The 25,840-nt window shown below is 41.8% G+C and overlaps 2 protein-coding genes across 5 annotated transcripts in view; both read left to right on the top strand.

Annotated features, from left to right (window-relative positions):
* The window catches only part of npr3 (natriuretic peptide receptor 3), a 72,327-nt gene that overhangs the window by 41,530 nt on the left and 4,957 nt on the right, over positions 1 to 25,840 (top strand). Inside the window, exon 8 of one of the 4 annotated variants that reach the window (XR_015858823.1) lies at positions 21,580 to 21,759. Coding sequence is in view for 2 of the 4 variants with exons in the window: in XM_088377485.1 (XP_088233611.1) it covers positions 21,580 to 21,691 (112 nt within the window). In the remaining 2 variants the exon portion in view is untranslated. Of the gene's footprint in view, positions 1 to 21,579; positions 21,993 to 25,840 lie in introns of those variants that run through there. The other 3 variants (XR_015858822.1, XM_088377485.1, XM_088377484.1) reach the window with 3 other exon arrangements.
* On the top strand, positions 2,721 to 12,801 carry LOC148398473 (uncharacterized). The gene is made up of 2 exons (XM_088375330.1): positions 2,721 to 2,731; positions 11,660 to 12,801. Exons 1-2 carry the CDS (start codon positions 2,721 to 2,723, stop codon positions 12,462 to 12,464), a joined length of 816 nt encoding a protein of 271 aa, XP_088231456.1. The 3' UTR covers positions 12,465 to 12,801.

Genomic DNA, 25,840 nt, shown 5'->3' on the forward strand with positions numbered 1-25,840 from the left:
GAGTCGCTGCCTTGAGGCCGGACGGATAACGATCAGCTGTAACAAATGGGTCTTCTTTCATTCGACCAAGTGCCAACATTGCCCCAATTTCTTCATCTATGTCGGTTGGCGAGGTGGCGGCCGACAAACGCCGGCGGCGCTCAATGCTGTCAAGTTCTTTTTCAAACTCATCCTTCTCCGTCGATGTGGAGCCATCAACCTCGGCCTCCATCGACGGCCCCTCCAGGGGCTGGTGGGCACGAGACCGGATTCGCCTCACAACGGCACGGAGGCCATTCTTGGCACGCTCCATCTGCTTTTCGCTGAGGAGAATGTGGTAACGCGCATCGTCAAAGACGGCTACCAGAAAAAAATCATTGTCGAAGAGCTTGTCCTCTCGTTGCTCCATTGAATTGGCGATTGGTGAAGCCAGAGGGGGCTGCTTGCGTTGCGCTGCCTTCAAGGCCGACCACTCCTTGAGAAAGCTATTGGGGGTGATTGAGGCCGACTGGAGCTTGACCGTGACATCGTATGGCATCTTGAGGATCGTGGCCAAGGTCTCAAGCTTCTTCCATTCTGACTCGTTAAGGAGAAGTTCCGGAGAAGCAGCCGCCAAGTCCTGGACAGGCTCTCGTAGATGAAGGAGCTGTTTTGTCATGTGGTAGGTGCTTCCCCAACGGGTGGGCACATCGACGACAGGGAGAAGACCTCCTTGATGACGGAGGACAGCAAGCAGATTGGGGGTCCGCAGTCTCTTCACCATCTGTCGGACTTTATCCAGGAGTTTCATGACATGCTCCGCCTTCAATCCGTCACGAATTGCCAGTTGCAGCGTGTGAATAGCACAGCGCATGTGATAAATCATTCGAAAGTCGGCATCCTGAATCCCAGCGAACTTCTCAAGCTGGACCTCGTCGTCCAGATTGACGCCCCCCTCGTCCTCATCCATTTCGTTTCCAGTATCATCAGCATCCTCGTCATCCTCATTGATGAGCCGCGCGGCTTTGCTCATGGTCGCTGCGTTATCGACGACGATGGAGCGGACACGCAGGTCAAAATCCTTGATGACGGCGTTGATGACATTCTTGACCGCCTCACTGTCATGCCCCCCGTCGGTGTCCTTGATGGCAAGAGTCTTGATTTTAATCTTCCCGTCGTGGAAGTACTGGACGTTGATGCCCATGTAGTTCTGCATGAGCCTGGTGGCGGCGTCTGCCTTGATGAATACGCATTACTAGGTCAGCTCCGACTTGATTTCCTCCTTCAACCTGTCGGCCTCAGCCACCACCATGTGGCGTATCTGATCTCTGTCTAGGCTGACAGAGAGCTGATTAGCAGCAGGCCCTAGCAGTGTCCGCATAGCCGACTGCTGGAATGTGACGAGCGAGAGGCCGTCATGAACAATCAGAGAAATGACCGCCTTTTGAAACCCCTCGCGGTCCATCTTGCATTGGATCGTCTTGCGCGTCACTTTCGCTGTCACAAACCTGAGAAAAAAATGAAATCATTAGTGAAATGGCCAAAGTAATAATGTATCTGCAATTTTCGTTTTGATCGATACATTTTTCATCATTTGTAAAAATGTAAAAAAACATTTCAGACTATACTTACTTCATCATCGATGTCTGAGCCGTCTCCGATGGACCAGGCGTCGCCGTCGTTTTCTTTTTTTTGTTCTCCTCTTCCACTTTTGGACAGATTTGAGTTTGAATTCATGAATTTTTGTTATGTTCGACTATAGTAATCTCAACACAATATTATACCGGAAATCAATTGTAATCCACTTATCAAAAGCTTACCTTCGCGAATGCCTCTGGGTGCTTCCTCTTGAGATGGCGCTTCAGGTTGGCCTGCTGATTTGCGCCAGCAGAACCCAGCGAAAACCGTGCATTACATGTATCGTTTACGATGCACACGGCCTTCTCTTCTTGCACATCAAAATACGTCCACACATGACTCTTTCTGGATGCCATGATTATCCGAGGGACAAAATAGCTAATTATATATGCAGAACGAACGCAACTGCTTTCACACTGGCTGGTTCGACTTATATAGGATCCCTTGCTGAGAGCGCGGACGTAACAGTGAGGCGACGTTCCAATCGGACGTCGGATCGATAACATTTTCCCTGCCCTACCAGAGTTGTGCTAGTTCATAATGTAGATCACTCATGGCGTAGTCATATATGTACGGTTGACAATTTAACCGATAGAAGTGGATACATTGGAACATAACCCACACTCTAATATATTATTTGACATGGTATTAAATGCGTGGCTTTACAAAAATAGTCATTGAAGCCCACCCTTAGCCCTGAGTGCCATTGGCATGAGGCAAAACGCTTGAAAACACACACTTTCGCCCAATTAAATAACCATTCTGAAATCTACAACAACTAATGAAGACTGTTTCTGATGAGCTTGCCAAGCTAAAACTGTGGTTTGACTTAAATACATTATCTCTTAACATAAAAAAAAACAATTTTATGATCTTTGGGAAACGAAAAATCCCAGAAGACATAACTATTGAAATATTGTGTGATAACACCAGATTAGATAGAGTTTATGAAAACTCCTTTCTGGGAGTAATAATTGACCACAGTCTCAGCTGGAAACCGCAAGTCAAACACATCTGTTCAAAATTGGCAAAGACCGTGGGTATACTTTGTAAAGTCAGACGCTTACTGAACCAGAAAACAATGTACACTTTATACTACTCGCTGTGTCTTCCTTACATGTCCTATGGTGTTGAGGTATGGGGCAATACCTACAAAACCACCCTAAAGACGGTATGCACAATGCAGAAAAAGGCAATTAGAATTATCAACAATGTTGGCTATTGTGAACATACAAATAATTTATTTATTAAATTACAAACATTAAAATTTAAGAATTTGGTAGATTTCAAGACTGCACAAATTATTTGTAAAGCTAAAAAAAATTACTCCCTAATAATATACAAAAATGGTTCATAGAAAGAGAAAATGTTTACAGTTTAAGAAGGAGACGGAATCTTTTACAACCTAAGGTGCGCACCACCCTCAAAAGCATGTGCATATCTGTCACTGGGGTAAAGCTATGGAATAAGTTACCTGTAACGATCAAAGAAAGTAAACACATTGCCCAATTCACAGTACACTTTAAAAATTTTACACTAGAAAATTATAGTAATTGAAATCTTCTGCCTGTCTGTTTTCAGCTATATAGTCCATATCTTAATTACTTATTTTCTTTCCAGAATATTATTGTATAAACTGCTTTTCATTTCTAAAATTATCTTCCTCTGATAAATCAGGTTTCTGTACATCGAAAAAAACAAATTTGCAACCATGTTGAGAATTATGATGTATAAAAGGGGTAGGAAAAAAACAAGCAATAGCTTCTTCCTTCTCCTTTTTTGAACATGTTGATTTACGTGCCTTATTTGGCATAACATGAAATGTGTTTGATCGATCTTATGTTCAAAAATAAATTTCACTTGACTTCACTTCACAATTGTACCTTTTTATAATTTTTTTTATAATAATAAAAGTTCTAAAAACATATTTACAATGTTGTACCTTGTTATAGAAAAACTGTTAGAATAATAGGAGTTTTAAAAACATATATACAGTATGTACACTTCTACCTTGTTATAATAATAATAATAATAATAATAATAATAAAAGTTGTTCTAAAACATTTTTACAGTATGTGTTAAGAATTCTCCATGTGATTTATCTTATTCAGCCGTGCTTTGATTTGAGGTAGGGTGATTTATTTTGAAGGCCGTTTTCAGGCGATACCACTTCCTGTGTTACGTTCGTGTACATATTTCGGTTACGGTGGTACAGGAGTTATTGACGATGTAAGTGGGTCTCCTAACAAGAGAAATGAACGATCACATCCGTCTAACCCAGTGGTTCTTAACCTGGGTTCGATCGAACCCCAGGGGTTCGGTGAGTAGGCTTCAGGGGTTCGGCAGAGATGGTATGTCATTGCCCCGCCCCTTGCCCCGACCCCACCCCGCCCCGCCGTCCGCGGATGGCCGAACACACCGGTAGCAGAACAAAACATAATATGACTCCTTCTATAAAATGTCAGTCACTTGCAAGAATACCCATTGTGAACAGCCAGAGTTAATCTGCTATTTACCAAATATGTGAGTCATATCACATCCTTACGACCAAACTGTGCCTATACCCTTTTGCCAGTTTGCCTGTATGCCCCTATGAGTCACAGTGCCGGTTACTTCTTTGCCAATAATTCAGTAAAGCAAGCAAAACTGAACCACGTCTTCCTTCCTGTGTTCTGACCGACACCCGGGGGTGAAAAGAGCATAACCATCCGAGCCAACCCCCTATACCAGACCTGGGCAAATTACGGCCCACGGGCCACATCCGGCCCTTTGAGCGTCCCTGAGGCCAATCGTAAATTATATTTGATTACTACTTAATTTAAAAGGAAAAAAATAATTGTGTCGTGCGTGCAATACAACTGTTTTGCTTTTATTTTGAAAGGCGTCGCACTTCCGTGTAGCGTACGTGTATGTGAGCTGTGCGTGAAGGTGAACAGTGCAAAGTAATGCTGCCCGAGAAATGTGTGCTGACCCTCAGAAAAGAAAAGTTGATAAGGAGCGCCGTGTTTTCAACAAGACATGGACTGCCAAGTATTTCTTTACAGAAATGAAAGGTAAAGCCGTGTGCCTAATTTGTGGTACACAGGTCGCTGTGTTTAAAGAATATAATTTGAGTCGCCACCACACGACCAAGCATGAGAAAAAATACATCTGTCTGATAAACAGGGAACATCAGAGGCTGATGCATTGCTAGCAAAACTGCAAGCCCAACAAGGACTTTTTATCAAACTTCACACCCAGAGATGCAGCGGCTTTGTCATTTGAGGAAAAGTTAAAGAAGTTAAGAATAAATTGTACTGATTAATGATTGTTTTTTTTATTTGACCTATACACCACAATTTCACATAGCTTAATATAAATATAAACAGAATAATTGTATTCTTCTAATTACTAGTACCAACTATTTAAAATAATCTAGTGCATTTTACAATGGAAGAAAATTGAGCAGGTTTAAGTTATCGTAGGTGTGGCCCTCTGACACAACTCAGGTTTTTCATGTGGCCCCTTGTAAAAATTAATTGCCCACCCCTGATCTAACACATTGGTACTGCTTACTTATGTTCCCCTTCCATATCGATCCGTAAATTTACTCGAAACATTAACGGAGCAGCCTATTTTGAGATGAAATAGCCTCGTGCCTATAGCAGCTATCATTATAATATTAGCCACCCGCAAACTCCCATGAGCCTCAGCAAAGTGTCGTGGCAGACCCCTGTAAACAATCGCGTTTCTCAAACTATCTCCTATAAAATGATCGGAACTGACTAAAGTTCGATCTAACACATTGGAACTGCTTACTTATGTTTCCCTTCCATATCCATCCGTAAATTTACTCGCAACATTAACGGAGCAGCCTATTTTGAGATGAAATAGCCTCGTGCGTATAGCAGCTATCATTATAGCATTAGCCACCCGCAAACTCCCATGAGCCTCAGCAAAGTGGCGTGGCAGCCCCCTGTAAACAATCACGTTTCTCAAACACTCTCCCATTAAAGTGATCAGAACCGACTAAAGACTGATTTAACACATTGGTGCTGCTTATTTATGATTCCGTTGGATATTGATCCGTAAACGTACTCGAAAACATTAACGGAACAGCCTATTTTGAAATGAAATAGCCTTGCAGGTACAACAGCTATTCAGTGACGCCCCCTGACCACGGTTGCCTAATGCTGGGAAGCGATGCGACCTTGTAATTTACTAATCATACTAAAACATACTGAAACATTTTGGCAGAGGGCTGTGTAGTACCAGTATGGATCAACAAATTCATCAATTGATCCATATATAAGGCGCTCTGCATTATAAGGCGCACTGTGGTTTTTTGAGTAAATTTTAAGTTTTTAAGTGCGCCTAATCGTGCGGAAAATACGGTATATGCAACTACTTCATAGGGCCTATACAGTCCTCAGGCTCCCCAACAATAGCGGTAGCAGTTTGCATGATTTTATTGCAATGTTTTTCCTTATTCAGATTTGTTTCAAGACTACAGTTACAGTTAGACTTCACTTTGATGGTTAATGCAGTGATTGCAATTTTGTTGGTTTGTCACAGTAGATTGGTTTATTTACATTTCAAAAACCAGAAGCCATTTATTTTGATAAGACGATGGCCTTCACACATATGTTATTCTACACCATTCACTTCATTGTGTGAAGGCGAAGGCCTTAAAACATTGTTATTCTACTTTATTATTATTATTGTGTGAAGGCAAAGGCCTTCACACATTGTTATTCTACTTTATTATTATTGTGTGAAGGCGAAGGCCTTCACACATTGTTATTCTACTTTATTGTGTGAAGGCGAAGGCCTTCAAACATTGTTATTCTACTTTATTAGTGTGAAGGTGAAGACCTTGACACTATTGTTATTGCTGTCCTTTATTAGTGTGAAGGTGAAGACCTTCACACTAGTGTTATTGCTGTCCTTTATTATTATTATTATTAGTGTGAAGGTGAAGACCTTCACACTAGTGTTATTGCTGTCCTTTATTATTATTATTATTAGTGTGAAGGTGAAGACCTTCACACTATTGTTATTGCTGTCCTTTATTATTATTAGTGTGAAGGTGAAGACTGCTGTCCGTTATTATTACTATTATTATTATTAGTGTCAAGGTGAAGACCTTTACACTATTGTTATTGCTGTCCTTTATTAGTGTGAAGGTGAAGACCTTCACACTATTGTTATTGCTGTCCTTTATTATTATTATTATTATTATTATTATTATTAGTGTGAAGGTGAAGAGCTTCACACTATTGTTATTGCTGTCCTTTATTATTATTAGTGTGAAGGTGAAGCCCTTCACACTAATGTTATTGCTGTCCTTTATTATTACTATTATTATTATTAGTGTACAGGTGAAGACCTTCACACTATTGTTATTGCTGTCTTTTATTATTAGTGTGAAGGTGAAGACCTTCACACTATTGTTATTGCTGTCCTTTATTATTATTATTAATGTGAAGGTGAACATTTTTTTAATTCAATAAATTTTCAGTTTTCACAAAATTCACAAATTCTTCCCCATTCATTCTTAATGGCAGATTCAACATTTCACATTTACGTTGTTCCAGTTTGAAATTCACTTAATTCAACACATTCAAATCACATTGGGGACATTCCCAAACTTGCCAAATTCAAAAATTTCACGTTTTCACTTCTAAAATTTGCACAAAATTTTGCAAAATTTCACTAAATTTAGTTTTTCACTTCTAATTTCTACATACTTCAACCGATTGAACTCGTTCCAACTTTCAACTGTTCATCTTTTGCCTACCTATTCCACAACTTCCCACTTACCAAAAATTCCAAATTTGAAATTTAACCAAATTCTCAAAAATTTCATTTTTCTACTCTAATTTCTACATTTTTCAATTGACTCAACCCATTCCAACTTTCAACTGTTCATCTTTTGCCTATCTATTCCACTACTTCCCACTTACCAAAAATTCCAAACTTTCAAATTCGAAAGTCAACCAAATTCTCCAAAATTCCCTTTTTTCTACTCTAATTTCTACATTTTTCAACCGATTCAACCCATTCCAACCGTCAACTGTTCATCTTTTGCCTACCTATTCCACAACTTCCCACCTACCAAAAATTTTAACTTTTCAAATTTGAAATTCAACCAAATTCTCCTACATTTAGTTTTTCTATTTTAATTTCTACATTTTTCAACCGATTCAACCCATTCCAACTTTCAACTGTTCATCTTTTGCCGAAATATTCCACAACTTCCCACTTACCAAAAATTCCATATTTGAAATTCACCCAAATTCTCCCAAATTTCGTTTTTCTACTCTAATTTCTACATTTTTCAACTGATTCAACCCATTCCAACTTTCAACTGTTCATCTTTTGCCTTCCTATTCCACAACTTCCCACTTACCAAAAATTCCAAACTTTCAAATTTGAAATTCAACCAAATTCTCCCAAATTTCTTTTTTTTTACTCTCATATCTACATTTTTCAACCGATTCAACTTTTCATCATTTCCTACCTATTCCACAACTTTTCACTTACCAAAAATTAGAAGTTTTCAGTTTTGAAATTCACCACAAATTCTCCAAATTTTCTACATTTTTCAAGTAATTCAACTCGTTTCAACATCATTCGGCAACATTCCCCAAGAAGTTATTCATGGTCTCCGGCTTCACACGCAATTTCTCCAGAAATATTATTTTCTAGTTCACAAATGTGATTGCACTTTAGTTTATATATTTAAATGTTCAGATATTAAGATGTGAGTTTTTGCATGATTTGAATGAGGCAAAATAACATGCTTTTTCTCTCGAATATATATATAATCATTTGTTTCAGATTTACTGTAATTATTTTCTGTATGAAAATTAAATTTAGCGTTCAAAAAGTCTTTTTTTAAACTTGAGTTTTGAAAAAGATTTATAATCAAGGTCGTCTTATATTCGGGCCAATACAGTAATTAAGCTGCACCAATTGTTTTGCTGAAGCGCAGCTGCACCTTCTACAAATACAGAGCTCAATGTGTTTTAGTTGTTCTTTTAAGGTGCACGCATGTATTTGCTGTTTTGTATAAAATAACATGCTTTTTCTCTTGAATATATTGTTATAATCATTTGTTTTAGATGTAATCATTTTCTGTATAAAAATTAAATTTGGTGTTCAAAAAGTCTTTTTTCAAACTTGAGTCTTGAAAAAGAGGGGGTCGTCTTATAATCAAGGTCGCCTTATACTCGGGCCAATATATATATATATATATATATATATATATATATATATATATATATATTCCTGCAGGGTATCACGTGCTCAGTGAATGTCTCAGACAATGGGCATCAAAGGAAGATGAGGTGCTGGAGGGACCATCATGGGAGGACAAGCCCCTACATGGGATGTACCACCGAAACATAGCTGAAGTAGCTGATATCCAGAAATCCTACCAATGGCTAGAAAGAGCTGGTCTGAAGGACAGCACAGAGGCACTGATCCTGGCTGCACAAGAACAGGCCTTGAGCACCAGAGCAATAGAGGCCCAAATCTACCACACCAGACAAGACCCCAGGTGTAGATTGTGCAAAGAAGGTCCTGAGACAATCCAGCACATAACTGCAGGGTGTAAGATGCTGGCAGGTAAAGCATACATGGAGCGCCATAACCAGGTAGCTGGAATCGTGTACAGGAACATCTGTGCAGAGTATGGACTGGAAGTCCCAAGATCCAAGTGGGAAACACCTCCAAAGGTGGTAGAGAATGACCAAGCCAAGATCCTCTGGGACTTCCAGATCCAGACAGACAGAATGGTAATGGCGAACCAACCGGACATTGTGGTGGTGGACAAAGAGCAGAGGAAAGCCGTTGTGGTTGACATAGCCATCCCAAATGATGGTAACATTAGGAAAAAGGAACATGAGAAACTTGAGAAATATCAAGGGCTCAGAGAAGAGCTGGAGAAGACCTGGAGAGTTAAGACTTCAGTGGTACCTGTGGTCATTGGAGCACTAGGGGCAGTAACCCCCAAACTGGAGGAGTGGCTGAAACAGATCCCAGGAAAAACATCTGACATCTCAGTCCAGAAAAGTGCAGTACTAGGAACAGCAAAGATACTGCGTAGAACCCTCAAGCTCCCAGGCCTCTGGTAGAGGACCCGAGCTTGAAGGGAAAAAGAGACCACCCACGGGGGGTGAGGAAAAGTTTTTTTTTATATATATATATATATATATATATATTTATATATATATATATATATATATATATATATATATATATATATATATATATATAAATATATATATTTATATATATATATTTATTTACTTATTTGACATATGTACAGTCGTATGCAAATGTTTGGGCACCCCTGATCATTTTCCAGATTTTCCTTTATAAATCATTGGTTGTTCGGATCAGCAATTTCAGTTAAATATATCATATGGCAGACAAACACAGTGATATTTGAGAAATGAAATGAAGTTTATAAGATTTACAGAAAGTGTGCAATCATTACTTGAACAAAAGTAGGCAGATGCATAAATGTGGGCACCCCAACTGAAATATCTTCTGCATTATTCTCCCATACAGCACCCTCTTGTATAAAGCGCACTGAATAGTTCAACGATGCACCATCTAGATGAAGATCACGTTGTAGATCTTTGGAGCTGCTCTGTGGTTTGACTTTGACTGTTCTCACCATCCTTCGCCTTCAACCAGAATCCAGACTCTCATTGGAAGCTATAGGAAGCGTTTAGAGGCTGTTATTTCTGCAAAAGGAGGATTTTCTCTGTTGGGTTGCCCAAATTTATGCACCTGCCTACTTTTGTTCAAGTAATGATCACACACTTTCTGTAAATCTTATAAACTTCATTTCACTTCTCAAATATCACTGTGTTCCAGTGACGTGCGGTAAGGGTTGGGGTTGGTGAGGCACTGACTCAGAGTCAGACTTACAAACGTACTGTATGACGCTAAGGCACTGACTCACAAGTCAGATTTACAAGCATACATGGTTGTTATCCCATTCTTGATTAAATGTAATAACATTTTAAACACACCACTGTACATTTAAACACACCACTGCGGTATTCTTACCTTTACTTGTAAATGAAGTCTTTTTTAGACTACCAATCCTTTTGAAACGAACATGTTGTAGTCCGTCCCGGGAGGCCCGCAGTTTGAATTAACCCTCGCAAATCTGGCGTTGGTCTTCCCTTACTTATGATTTCTTGCTTTGACTGAAAGTCAAGTTTTGAAAAAGTCTTATCTTCAAGATTATATCCTCCATTTTCAGGGAAAATAAAGCCAAATAGCAATGCGTTAGCACCGAATGTTGTTGGTTGTTTTTCTTTTCTTTTTTTTCTTCTTAATTTACTCTCGGATTTACTCGTGTCGTGAACTATTAGCCGCAGGCTCACTATCGCCCCATCTTTGAGGCAAAAGTACTGGCTGCCTTAAGGCCCGTATTTTCCCGCTGACTGCAAGCACGCGCCGTTTGCACGCGCTCAGTACAGTGTGTGAGTGGTGCACACTCTCACACGCACGCCCTGAGAGGCACTACCTGTCACTGCCTCAGCCTCCATGATTCTCGTCTCACGTTGTTATTTGAACAAGAAATACAGCTATTTTGACTATGAAAATGATCCAAATCTATGGGAAACACACCAAAATTGCATTAAAAGCATAGACCACAGGACAGATATTATATTATGTTTTATTATATTATTCATTTTTTAACAACTTATGGTGACAGCTGAGGAAACCATGTTGAGCCCTTTACCGCCCCTGGTGGCAAGGTGAGGCACTGCCTCACCTGCCTCCTATGAGTGCACGTGCCTGCTGTGTTCTGTTCTAACACTCCTTCTTTCCTCATTTTTGTGCTGAGGGCTACGCTGAGAAACTCACTTCCGGTTTGCCACGTAGAGCGCCGCAGCGTCACGAGAGAGAAGATCTACATTCCTATATTTTATATTCTTTTCTAGTTTTTCCTCGCTTTTTACATTTTTTACTCCACTTTTGGGAGTTTACTATTGTTGAAAGTCATCTTTCGTCAATCCCTGCCATTTCGACCATGTCACTGTTTGGCTCTCAGCGGAGGCTTCGTGGCTGTTTGTCTGCCATCGATCATTGGACATGTAAGTCTGGCTGCGGATAAAGAGGTTTGTTCGGCTTCGTGCACCAACTGCACCCTTCTCTTAGAGAGGTTATCCTTGGTACGTGTCTGCCAGGTAGAGCAGAATAGTGCAATAACAGTAGATGTGGCGGACACAGATGCAGACTGTAGTCAGCCCACTAGCCCAGTTAGTATTAGCCCCAAGAGGCTTGCTAACCGTGATGAGCCAGTTAAGACGCATAGTCGTCCCAAGTCATCTCGGTCTACTGGCTCTCGCACCTTGGTCATAGGTGACTCCATTACCCGAAACATCATGCTTAAAAATCCAGCCACGGTAATGTGTATCCCTGGAGCCAGAGCACCCGACATAGAAGCTAATCTTAGGGAGCTGGCTTGCAATAGGTCTAGTCAACAGTGTAGGTCCAATAACACTAGCTACTCAGATATAGTGACACACATTGGCTCCAATTATGTTAGGATGAGGCAATCAGAGATCACAAAGAAAAACATAGCGAGGACTTATCTCACCAGAAAGATGAGTCGGCCTCGAGTATTTGTCTCTGGCCCCCTGCCTGGGAGAGGCACTGATGAGAGGTTTAGTAGATTAGTCTCCCTTAATCGATGGATGTCTGGTTTCTGTAAGAAGCAGGGACTGTATTTTATAGATAACTGGTCCTCCTTCTGGGGCCGCCCCAACCTGCTGAGGAAGGACGGCCTTCATCCTAACCGTGAAGGCGCCTTTACTCTTTCAAGGAATATAGATTACTGTTTGAGCCATTCATGACAGGTCACTTTAGAGCAGGCCGGGTCACAGATGTCAAGGCCACCTGTTAGGATGGGTTTGGAGTCTGTTAAGTTAAAGTTAACTAGCGCTAGGCTAGATTCCCAGCATCTACATAGCTCCTTGTGTAGACTAGAGCATCACAGTTTGAATAGTGCCACAGAACATATTGACACTTTCTACAGAGGTCGGAGACAAATCCAATCACTCCACCCTGATTGGTATCGCTGATGGAATGGTGCCTGTTCCAAATAATATTACATGTTTGCCGAATATTAACTATCAAATTCCTATGGTCGTATCGTCCCGCCGCGCTAATAAACATTTTAGAGGCAATGTCGGGCTGAGGGAACACAATCTTACCCGTATTCCGTTTGAAAAATCCTCCGATAGATACAAACACTGATCTACCGATTAGACTCAAACTCGGTTTTATGAATATTAGATCACTTCATACGAAAGCAGTTCTCGTTAATGACCTTATCATGGAACATAATTGTAACATTTTTGGTCTTTGCGAGACCTGGTTAAAACCTAATGAAATGCTGCCGCTTAATGAGGCCTCGCCTCCAAATTTTGTGAGCTAGCATGTGGCGCACCCTCGTAAAAAGGGTGGGGGTGTCGCCCTTATCTCTAATTCCAATCTTAGATTTAGGCCTCGTTCGATGAACGTATTTAAAACATTTGAAGTTCTCATTGTCTGATCCACCGTCATTTTATCTTGCTGTTATTTACCGTCCACCCGGGGCATACTCTGGTTTCCTGGATGAATTTTCAGAATTCGTCACTGATCTAGTGACAAATGCGGATAATATAATAATTATGGGGGATTTCAATATCCACATGAATTTACTATCCGAGCCACTTACTTTGGCGTTTCAGACTTTAATTGATACGTTTGGTTTTACGCAAGCCATACAGGCAGCAATGTATCAAAATGGAAATATCTTAGATCTGGTATTATCCCGAGGACTGGCAACCTCAAATATAACAGTACTGCCATACACTACTGTTATGTCTGATCACTACTTGATAAAATTTGAAATTTTAGCTCTGTCAAAGAGAAGAGCGCAATCAAAATTACAGCAGCCGTAATATTAACTCCGTTACTGTGACTGTGCTGACTGAGTTACTGCCGCCGGCAACTGCCATATTTCCTGCATATATCGGCTCTATTGATAATCTTACAAATGAATTCAATGCGACATTGTTAAATGCCATCGACTCGGTAGCGCCACTACGTCTGAAAACTTGCCGTAGAAAGCCTAATCCATGGTTCACAGATGAAACACGTACGCTTAAGCAATTATACAGAAAGCATGAGCGCAAATGGCATTTAACCAACCTTGAGGTTTTCCATCAGACATGGCGTGACAGCGTCCTGAAAAACAAAGATGCGCTTATTTTAGCAAAAACGAATTATTCCTCACAAATTATTAATCTCAATAAAAACAATCCTAAATACTTACTTGATACAGTGGCAAAACTGACGCGGTGCCAGCCGACCTCCGATAGCTCCTTCCAGTCAGCCGACGAGTTCATGAAATTTTTCGCTCAAAAGATTGAATCCATTAGGCATGAGATCAAGATGACCGTTCCAATCGCTCAGTCGAGACCGCCAATTACCGGCGCTGACGATCATGGAATAACTCTATCAAATTTTAAAAGTGTGTCCCTTGAAAGGCTTACGCAATTGGTTAGTGCGGCTAAACAAACAACATGTTTACTCGACCCGCTTCCAGCCAAACTATTTAAAAAAATATTTCAGATTTTAGGACCGTCTGTCTTAAATATCATTAATCTGTCTGTCTCCTCTGGTATAGTGCCAACAGCCTTTAAAACCGTTTTCATTAAACCGCTACTTAAGCGACCAAATCTCAACCCGGACTGTCTCAGTAATTATAGGCCGCTTTCAAATCTCCCATTCTTAACAAAACTTCTTGAAAAAGTAGTAATGCAGCAGCTCATTGGTTACATGGTCATCAATCATCGATTTGAATCTTTTCAGTCTGGTTTTAGAGCTAATCATTCCACCGAGGCAGCACTTGCTAAAGTGACTAATGATCTCCTCAAAGCTATGGATTCTAACACTTTGTCTGTATTATTATTACTTGATCTTAATGCTGCCTTCGACACTGTAGACTTCGATATATTATTAGAGTGCCTTAAAAGCTGTGTTGGTATTTCAGGGTCAGCACGACGCTGGTTCTATTCCTATCTATCAGACAGGACTCACCGAGTAGTCCATGGTAATGCGAGCTCTGAGCTCTATAACGTTACATGTGGTGTCCCGCAGGATCAGTACTCGGACCAATTGTATTTAATATTTATATGATTCCGCTTGGGGACATAATACGTAAATATAACATTCGTTTTTAATGTTACGCGGATGACACTCAATTACCGTAATTTTCGGACTATAAGTCGTGTGGTTTTTTTCATAGTTTGGGTGGGGCGGCGACTTACACTGAGGAGCGACTTATATGTGAATTTTTTCACAAATTTTCAAAATTAAAAAGAAAAAAAAGTTCCCTCAAGCACTGGATGTCACTCAATTTTCTCCGTTAACCCAGATAAAACTGAGATGTTGATAATTGGTCCAGCTCGTTATCACCACTTACTTAAGGAAACCACTATAACTATGGATAACTGTACTATCATTCAGAGGAACACTGTAACTAATCTCGGAGTAATTTTTGACCAAACGCTCTCCTTTCAAAAGCATATTAAGAACATAACTAGAATTGTGTTTTTTCACCTCCGTAATATAGCTAAGATTCATCCAATTCTCTCGACTGGTGATGCAGAAACTATTATACATGCGCTTATTACATCGCGCCTGGACTACTGTAACGCATTATTCTCTGGTCTTCCTAAGTCCAGTATTAAAATTCTACAGTTACTACAAAATGCTGCTGCAAGGCTGCTCTCACGGACAAGAAAATTTGATCAAATTACTCCAATATTAGCCAACTTGCATTGTCTCCCGGTCCATTTAAGATGTTGAAGTTAAAGTTTATTTTTGAACACGAGATCAACCAAACAAAATCATTTTTTCACATTTTCAAATAATTTCATGTTATGCCAAGAATACAAATAAATCAACCTGTTCAAAAAAGGAGAAGGAAGAAGCTAATGCTTTATTCCTACCCCTTTTATACATCATAATTCTTAACATGGTTGCTGTTTAGTTTTTTCGAGGTACAGAAACTTGATTTATCGGCGGAAGATAATTTTGGAAATGAAAAACAGTTTATACAAGAATATTCTGGAAAGAAAAATAAATAAATAATGATATGGACTATATAGCTGAAAACAGACAAGCAAACGCTTTCAATTACTATAGTTTTCTCGTGTATGTGTGACTTCAAGGTTCTCCTATTAACCTAGAAATCATTGCATGGCTTAGCGCAAAACTGGGCAAATTACGGCCCGCGGGCCACATCCGGCCCTTTGTGCGTCCCTGTTCGGCCCGCATGAGGCCAATCGTAATTAAAAAAAAAAATTGTGTCGTGCGTACAATACAACGGTTTCGCTTTTATTTTGAAAGGTGTCGGACTTCCGTGTAGCGTACGTGTATGTGAGCTGTGCGTGAAGGTGAACAGTGCGAAGTAATGCTGCCCGAGAAACATGTGCTGACCCTCAGAAAAGAAAAGTTGACAAGGAGCGCCATGTTTTCAACAAGACATGGACTGCCAAGTATTTCTTTACAGAAATCAAAGGTAAAGCCATATGCCTGATTTGTGGTACACAGGTCCCTGTGTTTAAAGAATATAATTTGAGTCGCCACTACACGACCAAGCATGAGAAAAAATACATCTGTCTGATAAACAGGGCGCATCAGAGGCTGATGCATTGCTAGCAAAACTGCAAGCCCAACAAGGACTTTTTATCAAACTTCACACCCAGAGATGGAGCGGCTTTGTCATTTGAGGAAAAGTTAAAGAAGTTAAGAATAAATTGTACTGATTAATAATTGTTTTTATTTGACATTTACACCACAATTTCACATAGCTTAATATACCGTATTTTCCGGACTATAAGTCGCTCCGGAGTATAAGTCGCACCAGCCATAAAATGCCCCAAAAAATGAAAAAAAAACATATATAAGTCGCTCCGGAGTATAAGTCGCATTTTGGGGGGCAATTTATTCGACAAAATCCCACACCAAAAACAGTCATGAACGAGCAACAACAGGCTAAACGATAGCAACAACAGGCTAAACGATAGGTATGCTAACGTGACAAACACAAACAAAGAGCTGAGAACGGGCCTGATGTAACATATAGAGTGATTAAGGACAACTATTACATGAATAACAAGTTTATAAAACCATCGGTGTCACTCCAATTCATTAAATCCATCGATCATTCAATACGATAGCAACAGGCTAAACGATAGGTATGCTAACGTGACAAACACAAATGAGGAGCTGAGAACGGGCCTGACGTAACATATAGAGTGATTTAGGACAACCATTACATAAATAACATATTTATAAAACCATCGGTGTCACTCCAATTCATTAAATCCATCGATCGTTTTTTGTCAACAATGGCTGCACGCGGCTGAGGGCGCTTGCACTTCAAAATATTCCACAGGCTCATATAACGATAGATAAACTATATTTCAAATAACTATAATATAAGCAATAATATTATCAAACCATCCGTGCACTTTAAACCCATTAAATCCATCGATCAAATTCCTCGTCCTTTGTCAACATCGCCGCGCGTGCGCCCTGACGTCAGCCTCGTCTTTATTCCACAGATCTAGTATATAACTATATTGTAGCGTTAACAAAGTACAAGGATAGACGTGGGTTTGGTAAACGGCTCTTTATTCCACAAAACAAACTTCCAAGCGTGTGGCGGCGTGTACTTCCAGACACAAGAGCTCCATGGCAGCGGACCGGGCGTGCGTAATGGCCATGTCCGAGCCCCATGCACCGTTCGCGGACAGCCACTCGGCCGAGCGCCGGCCCCCGACTCAGTAGAGTAGGACCAGGCGAGCGTAAAAGCCATAATAATTTTTCAAACCTTCTATGTCACTCCAAATCCTTAATTCCTTCAAACTCTTTGTCCTCCGTGTCACTTAGAAATGATCACCGCTAATGATGCCGGTCGTCCTTACGTGGGTCGCGCCGCGCGGTGCCACTGACGTCACTTGAAATAGTAATCCATTGGTACATCACGGTTCTCCAAACTTTCTTTCTGCTGCTCGATTACTGTTTTCAGCTGCATATTTTACAACTTGAAGTTTGTAACTTGCAAAATATGACTTTCTTTTTGGTGCCATTTTTCTTAAGCCCACCCAGTTGATGAGTCACGGCCAACGGTGAAATTTAAAGCGCCCTCATCCAGTTTCGTCTGAAAATATAATTTTTTTCAGATGTAGTTTTTTGTTTTGTTTATTTGGTTGTTTTATCAAAGACAAAGTCTGCTTTATTGTCGATTTTTTTTTTCATATACCAAGACACACAGAGATTGAAATTACGTTCCCACTATCCCTCGGTGAGATAGTACACATATGCATACAACCAACACAAAAAAACCCAAGAAGGCATAATCAATGAATAAATAAGAGTGTTGAATAAATGATAAATAAACAAATAATAATAAATAATAATAATAAATATAAGAGGAGCAAACAGACAGTGGACTTGGATATGGTGCTTTAAAGTGTTAATTGCTTTATTTGATGTTTTCTCTATTTTTTATGTTTTGAATATGTTCAAGATAAAGATATAAAAGCATGTTAAGTGATCAACTATACTAAAAATAACATGGGAAGTAGTCAACTATACTTTTAAGTGATGTCTTAATGATCAAGTAAAAATTTGTGAAAAAAAAAACATATATAAGTCGCTCCTGAGTATAAGTCGCCCCCCCACCCAAACTATGAAAAAAAACGCGACTTATAGTCCGGAAATTACGGTAAATATAGTTGTGATTCTGACACAACTCGGGTTTTTCATGTGGCCCCTTGTAAAAATTAATTGCCCACCCCTGGTTAGCGCCTTCATATCTCGTCGACTTAGTTGTTCCTTATGTTCCGTCCCGTAGCCTCCGCTCGCAAAACGCTAGTCTTTTAGTGACCCCGAGGGCCAAAAAAATGTCTGCAGAGTCTAGAGCAGACATGGGCAAACTACGGCCCACGGGCCACATCCAGCCCACGGGACTATTTAATCCGGCCCGCCAAACCTCAATAAATTGTATTATTGAACTTTTTTTGGGGTCATTTTCCCTGCAATTACTGTTTCCCCAATAATGGGCAAGCGCCCGCCCGCGCATTTACTCCCGGAAGCCGTGTCAGAAAGCTCGGTGCACACTCACAAGTGCGTGTGCGTACTCAGTAGTACGGACGCGGCGCACTCCGCGCTCCGTTTCATCTATCGGTGCCAAATTTCGACCGTAGGCTGTGACGTCAGTAATCTCGTAATTCGCGCCCTGAGTTTTCAGATACAGTTTTACGCTAATGCCATCCACAAACCTTCCCCTGGAATCCTTCCATTAAAATGAGTGGCCCGAGGAAAAGAAAGGTGAACACTGAGTGCCAAGTGTTTAAAAAAAAAAGAGAGGACAATTTGGCTCGACCTACGTGTGTGAGCAGACGTTCCGCCACATGAACGTCAACAAAGCCCGTCACAGATCTAGGTTAACGGACCGACACCTCGGCTCTATCCTAAGAATTACCACAACAAATTTCACTCCCGACCATGATGCACTAGCAAAAATGGTAGACCAACAATACTATTGATTTCTTTATTACTTTATTTGAATGTATTCTTTCACTGATTCTTCAAGATGATGTATTTGGTCAGAATGTTTGCCGTTTGACGTGATTTCGCCTCATTAGATAAACGTATTTCATAAATCTGACCTGCAGGCGCTGAAGTGATGGAAACTATTATTCATAATAACAGTGTCGTATTTAATGAGAATCACTGATAGTAGTTTTTGGGTAAAATATTTTTTTAATGCCGTTAATAAATGCATTTGTTTTCAAAAAGTTTTTTTTGAATATCCATGCTTTACTACCTACCAAAAGTACAAACCTTTTATGCAATGACCTTTACATCTCATTTCTATTACTTCACACAAACACTACACTCTATCTGCTCTTGGTTCGGCCCCCCGGTCAAAATTTAGAACCAAATTCGGCCCGCCAGTCAAAAAGTTTGCCCACCCCTGGTCTAGAGCATTTTCCATTCGGGTTCCAGAGCTTTGGAATGCCCTACCAATGGATATTAGAACTGCTACCTCAGTAGAAACATATAAGACACGTTAAAAGACACACTTTTTATGATATGGCCTTTAATTAACCTGTGGTAGCTGATTCAGGTGGAGTTTGTGATGGGGGGATCCTCCCATCTGTGGTCCCTTCTCAAGGTTTCTCATTTTTCCCCTGATAGGGTTTTTTTGAGGTTTTTTTTGCCCTCCTGGGAGTTTAAGATGGGGGAATGTTTGAGAATAATTGTCAGTTTTATATATATGTGAAGCCCTTTGAGAATTGTTTGTGATTCAGGCCTCTATAAATAAACTTGACTTGACTTGTTTGTCTGCTATATGAAATATTTAACGGAACTTGCTGATACAAACAACCAATGATTTATAAAGGGAAATCTTGAAAATGATCAGGGGTGCCCAAACTTTTGCATACGACTGTACAGTATCTCACAAAAGTGAGTACACCCCTCTCATTTCTGCACTGTTTTAATTATATCTTGTCATGGGACAACACTGAAGAAATGACACTGAGACAATGTTAAGTAGTCACTGTAGAGCTTGGATAGCAAAGTAAATGGATTGTTACTTCAAAGTAACTCAAAATACAACAATGAATATGTAAAATGCTGGCAACAAAAGAGAGTACACCCCAACTGAAAATGTCAAAATTGGAACCAAATGTTTTGTGTGGCCACCATTATTTTCCAGCACCGCTGTAACCCTTTTAGGCATGGAGTTCACCAGAGCTTCACAGGTCGCCGCTAGAATCCTCTTCCATGATGACATCACGGAGCTGGTGGATGTTGGAGACCTTGCGCTCCTCCACTTTCCGTATCAGGATGCCCCACAGATGTTCAAAAGGGTTTAGGTCTGGGGACATGCTTGGCCAGTCCATCACCTTCACCCTCAGCTTCTTTAGGAAGGCAGTGGTCGTCTTGGAGGTGTGTTTGGGGTCGTTATCGTGTTGGAATATTGCTCCGCGGCCCAGTTTACGGAGGGAGGGGATCATGCTCTGCTTCAGTATTCCACAATACATGTTGGCATTCATTATTCCCTCAATGAACTGTAGCTCCCCAGGGCCAGCAACACTCATACAGTCCCAGACCATGACGCTCCTACCACCATGCTTGACTCTAGGAAAGACACACTCTTTGTACTCTTCACCTGGTTGCTGCCACACACGCTGGACAGCATCTGAACCAAATATGTTTATCTTGGTCTCATCAGACCACAGGACATGGTTCCAGTAACCCATATCCTTAGTCTGCTAAACCCTATTGAACATCTGTGGGGCATCCACAAACGGAAGGTGGAAGAGCGCAAGGTCTCCAACATCCACCAGCTCCATTATGTCATCATGGAAGAGTGGAAGGGGGTAGCTTCATTTACACTATGTTTAGTGGGTTTTATTTTAAAGTTTAAGAAAAGAAAACCACTCCGGTTTCCTTCCGCATTCCAAAAACATGCTTGGTAGCCCAATTGAGAACTCCAACTTGCCCATAGGTGTGAGTGTGAGTACGGAAGGTTGTTCGTCTCTTTGTGCCCTGCGATTGGCTGGCAACCAGTTCAGGCTGTTCCCCGCCTACTGCTCGATGACGGCTGTGATAGGCTCCAGCACACCTGCGACCCTCGTGGGGACAAGCGGTACAGATGATGAATGGACTCCCCTTCAAAACCATTCATTGGCTCCAGAATGACCGTTCACAAAATATTTTACAAAACAAGCGCTGCTTCAGTTCACATTCGTTCAAACTATGAATGAGTTCATAAACTTGTGTTCATTAAACGCGTTCAGGTACAAGACTGGGCGTCCCTAAAAGATTTTCAGTACATTTTTTGACAATTTAACTGTAGCAACATGTCTTGTAATAAGATTTACTCTTTCGCAGGAAAAATTACAGGATTACCATAGAGCGTCGAGCACACAGTGAAGAGTCTGCCATTGGGAAGCACCGCCAATTACGGGAGGACTCCATCAGATCAAACTTATCAACTGCTTAGTCACCGGCAGCACCAAAACGTTTCCCGCAAACTTACATCTCTTTGGAGAGAGATCATCATTGCTGTCAGTGAGGAAATGCTTTTAGAAATTAAATGATTTTGTGTTTTTAACTTTTCAATGTTTCAAATGTTTCACTTAAAATGTATTATAACTCAGGACAACTGTAACTGTCTTAAAGCACAACTTGGATTTTCTTTTTCACAGGTAAAGATTTGTGTCCATTTTATTCTGGAAAATCTCAATAAACATTTTTTCTAATGTATACACAGTATACAAAAGGTAGTTATGGCTGCAAATAATTGATCACATACTGTATATACAGGGTGCCCGAAAAAGATGTATACACCTTTTAGCAGGTTTTTTTTTTTTTTTTTCAAATTAAACCCATCGATCCAAATGATGGCAGCCAGACTAAACTTTGAATTTAGGAAATTCCTACTAAAATGTTACTGGCAGCATGAAAACGCAGTAGAAATGCAAAGACAATTTAGGAGGACGTTTCAAAGAGAACCACCAACATGAGTTACCATCACTCAAATTAGAGATACATTTGAAGCTGATGGAACTGTTCAAAACGTCTCCAAAAAGCATTCCGGAAGACCACGTACATCGACAAGTCCTACAAAGGAAGAAAGAGTCCTTGAAACGTTTCAGCGAAGTCTAAGAAAGTCTGTGGCTTGCTTCAAACTTATCTCTATTTCGATATATACCTTTCGTTGGTATTTTACAGAATATAAGTCGGTTTTTTTCAGTTTGGCTGGGGGTGGGACTTATACTCAGGAGCAATTATGTGTGAAATCATATCATCATTATATCATTTCACATGTTATTTTCACACTAAACCGCAAGACGGCGCTCTAGGCCTGTGGAATAATTGGAACTAGAGCTGACGATGAGTCTGACGTAAGCGACGTAGAAGAGGAAGCGCTGCATCTTGTACTTCCGGACTTAGCAGAGTTGTTTATAAGTGACACAGAGGATGAAGGTTTCGTCGGATTTAATGATTTGGAGTGACACGGATGGTTCGATAAACTTGTTAGCATGTTATTTATGCTATAGTCATTTCAATAACTCTTAATATGTTACGTCAGGCGCGTTCTCAGTTCCTTGTTTATGTGTTTATGTAACGTTATCAAACCGTACCGTTTAGCCTGTTGTTGTTTATCATGATTTCAATTTAAATTGCCTTTCAAGATGACAAGTCGGTGCTTGGTGGTGGATTTTATAAATTAAATTTCCCTCCAAAATGCAATTTATACCCCAGTGCGACTTATATAAGTATTGATCTTTATTATACATTTCATGGCTTGTGCAATTTACCGTATTTTTTGCACTATGAGGCACACTGGATCATAAGAAGCACCCCTCATTAAATTTTTATTTTTATTTTAGAAATTATTTATATATATATATATATTATATTTTTATTTTAGGAATTATTTATATATATATATATATATATATATATATATATATATATATATATATATATATATATATATGAATTTACAAAAAAAATTATATATATATATATATATATATATATATATATATATACACATACACACACACACACCGTATTTTTCAGACTATAAGTCGCATTTTTTTCATAGTTTGGGTGGGGGGGCGACTCATACTGAGGAGCGACTTATACTTGAATTTTTTCATAAATTTCCATCCATCCATCCATCTTCTTCCGTCGCGGGGGCAGCAGCTTTAGGAGGGACTCCCAGACTTCCCTCTCCCCAGCCACTTCATCCAGCTCATCCCGGGGGATCCCAAGGCGTTCCCAGGCCAGCTGAGAGACATAGTCTCTCCAGTGCGTCCTGGGTCGTCCCCGGGGTCTCCTACCGGTGGGACATGCCCGAAACACCTCCCCAGGGAGGCGTCCAGGAGGCATCCTGATAAGATGCCCGAGCCACCTCATCTGGCTCCTCTCAACGTGGAGGAGTAGCGGCTCTACTCCGAGTCTCTCCCGGATGACCGCGCTTCTCACCCTATCTCTAAGGGAGAGCCCGGACATCCTGCGGAGAAAACTCATTTCGGCCGCTTGTATCCGAGATCTCGTTCTTTCGGTCATGACCCATAGCTCGTGACCATAGGTGAGGGTAGGAGCGTAAATCGACCGGTAAATTGAGAGCTTTGCCTTTTGGCTCAGCTCTCTCTTCACCACAACGGACCGGTACAGGGTCCGCATTACTGCCGACGCTGCACCGATCTGCCTGTCGATCTCACGCTCCATCCTCCCCTCACTCGTGAACAAGACTCCAAGATACTTGAACTCCTCCACTTGGGGCAGGATCTCATCCCCGATCCGGAGAGGGCATTCCACCCTTTTCCGATCGAGGACCATGGACTCGGATTTGGAGGTGCTGACCCTCATCCCGACCGCTTCACACTCGGCTGCGAACCGTTCCAGCGAGAGCTGGAGATCACGGCCTGAAGAAGCCAACAGCAGCACGTCATCTGCAAAAAGCAGAGACGCGATGCTGAGGTCCCCAAACCGGACCCCGTCAACGCCTCGGCTGCGCCTAGAAATTCTGTCCATAAAAATTATGAACAGAATCGGTGACAAAGGGCAGCCTTGGCGGAGTCCAACCCTCACTGGGAACGAATCCGACTTACTGCCGGAAATGCGGACCAGACTCTGGCATCGGTGATACAGGGACCGAACCGCCCTTATCAGTTGGCTCGGCACCCCGTACTCCCGAAGCGCCCTCCACAGAACCTCCCAAGGGACACGGTCGAACGCCTTCTCCAAGTCCACAAAACACATGTGGACTGGTAGGGCGAACTCCCATGCACCCTCGAGGATCCTGCCTTGGGTGTAGAGCTGGTCCACTGTTCCACGGCCAGGACGAAAGCCACACTGCTCCTCCTGAATCCGAGGTTCGACCTCCCGACGGACCCTCCTCTCCAGCACCCCTGAATAGACCTTACCAGGGAGGCTGAGGAGTGTGATTCCCCTGTAATTGGAACACACCCTCCGGTCCCCCTTCCTAAAGAGGGGAACCACCATCCCAGTCTGCCAATCCAGAGGCACTCTCCCCGATGTCCACGCAACGTTGTAGAGGCGTGTCAGCCATGACAGCCCCACAACATCCAGAGCCTTTAAGAACTCCGGGCGGATCTCATCCACCCCCGGGGCCTTGCCACCGAGGAGTTTTTTAACTACCTCAGTGACTTCGACCCCAGAGATTGGAGAATCCGCCTCAGAGTCTCCAGGCCCTGCTTCCTCAATGGAAGGCGTGTAGGTGGAATTGAGGAGGTCTTCGAAGTATTCTCCCCACCGACTCACGACGTCCCGAGTCGAGGTCAGCAGCACGCCATCCCCACTGTAAACAGTGTTGACGTTGCACTGCTTCCCCCTCCTGAGACGCCGGATGGTGAACCAGAATTCCCTCGAAGCCGTCCGAAAGTCATTCTCCATGGCCTCTCCGAACTCCTTCCACGCCCGGGCTTTTGCCTCAGCAACCGCCAAAGCCGCGTTCCGCTTGGCCATCCGGTACCTGTCAGCTGCCTCCGGAGTCCCGCAGGCCAAAACGGCCCGATAGGACTCCTTCTTCAGCTTGACGGCATCCCTTACCGCTGGTGTCCACCAGCGGGTTCGGGGATTGCCGCCACGACAGGCACCAACGACCTTACGGCCACAGCTCCGGTCGGCCGCCTCAACAATGGAGGCGCGGAACATGGTCCACTCAGACTCAATGTCCCCCGCCTCCCCCGGGACGTGGGAAAAGCTCTGCCGGAGGTGGGAGTTGAAGCTCTTCCTGACAGGAGATTCTGCCAGACGTTCCCAGCAGACCCTCACAGAGCGTTTGGGTCTGCCAGGTTGGACTGGCATCTTCCCCCACCATCGGAGCCAACCCACCACCAGGTGGTGATCAGTTGACAGCTCCGCCCTTCTCTTCACCCGAGTGTCCAAAACATGCGGCCGCAAATCCGATGACACGACTACAAAGTCGATCATCGAACTGCGGCCTAGGGTGTCCTGGTGCCAAGTGCACACATGGACACCCTTATGTTTGAACATGGTGTTCATTATTGAAAATCCGTGTCGAGCACAGAAGTCCAACAATAGAACACCGCTCGGGTTCAGATCAGGGGGGCCGCTCCTCCCAATCACGCCCTTCCAGGTCTCACTGTCA

The sequence above is a fragment of the Syngnathus floridae genome, chromosome 5, assembly GCF_059516105.1.
Source record: "Syngnathus floridae isolate MCC-2025c chromosome 5, RoL_Sflo_1.0, whole genome shotgun sequence".
NCBI lineage: Eukaryota > Metazoa > Chordata > Actinopteri > Syngnathiformes > Syngnathidae > Syngnathus > Syngnathus floridae.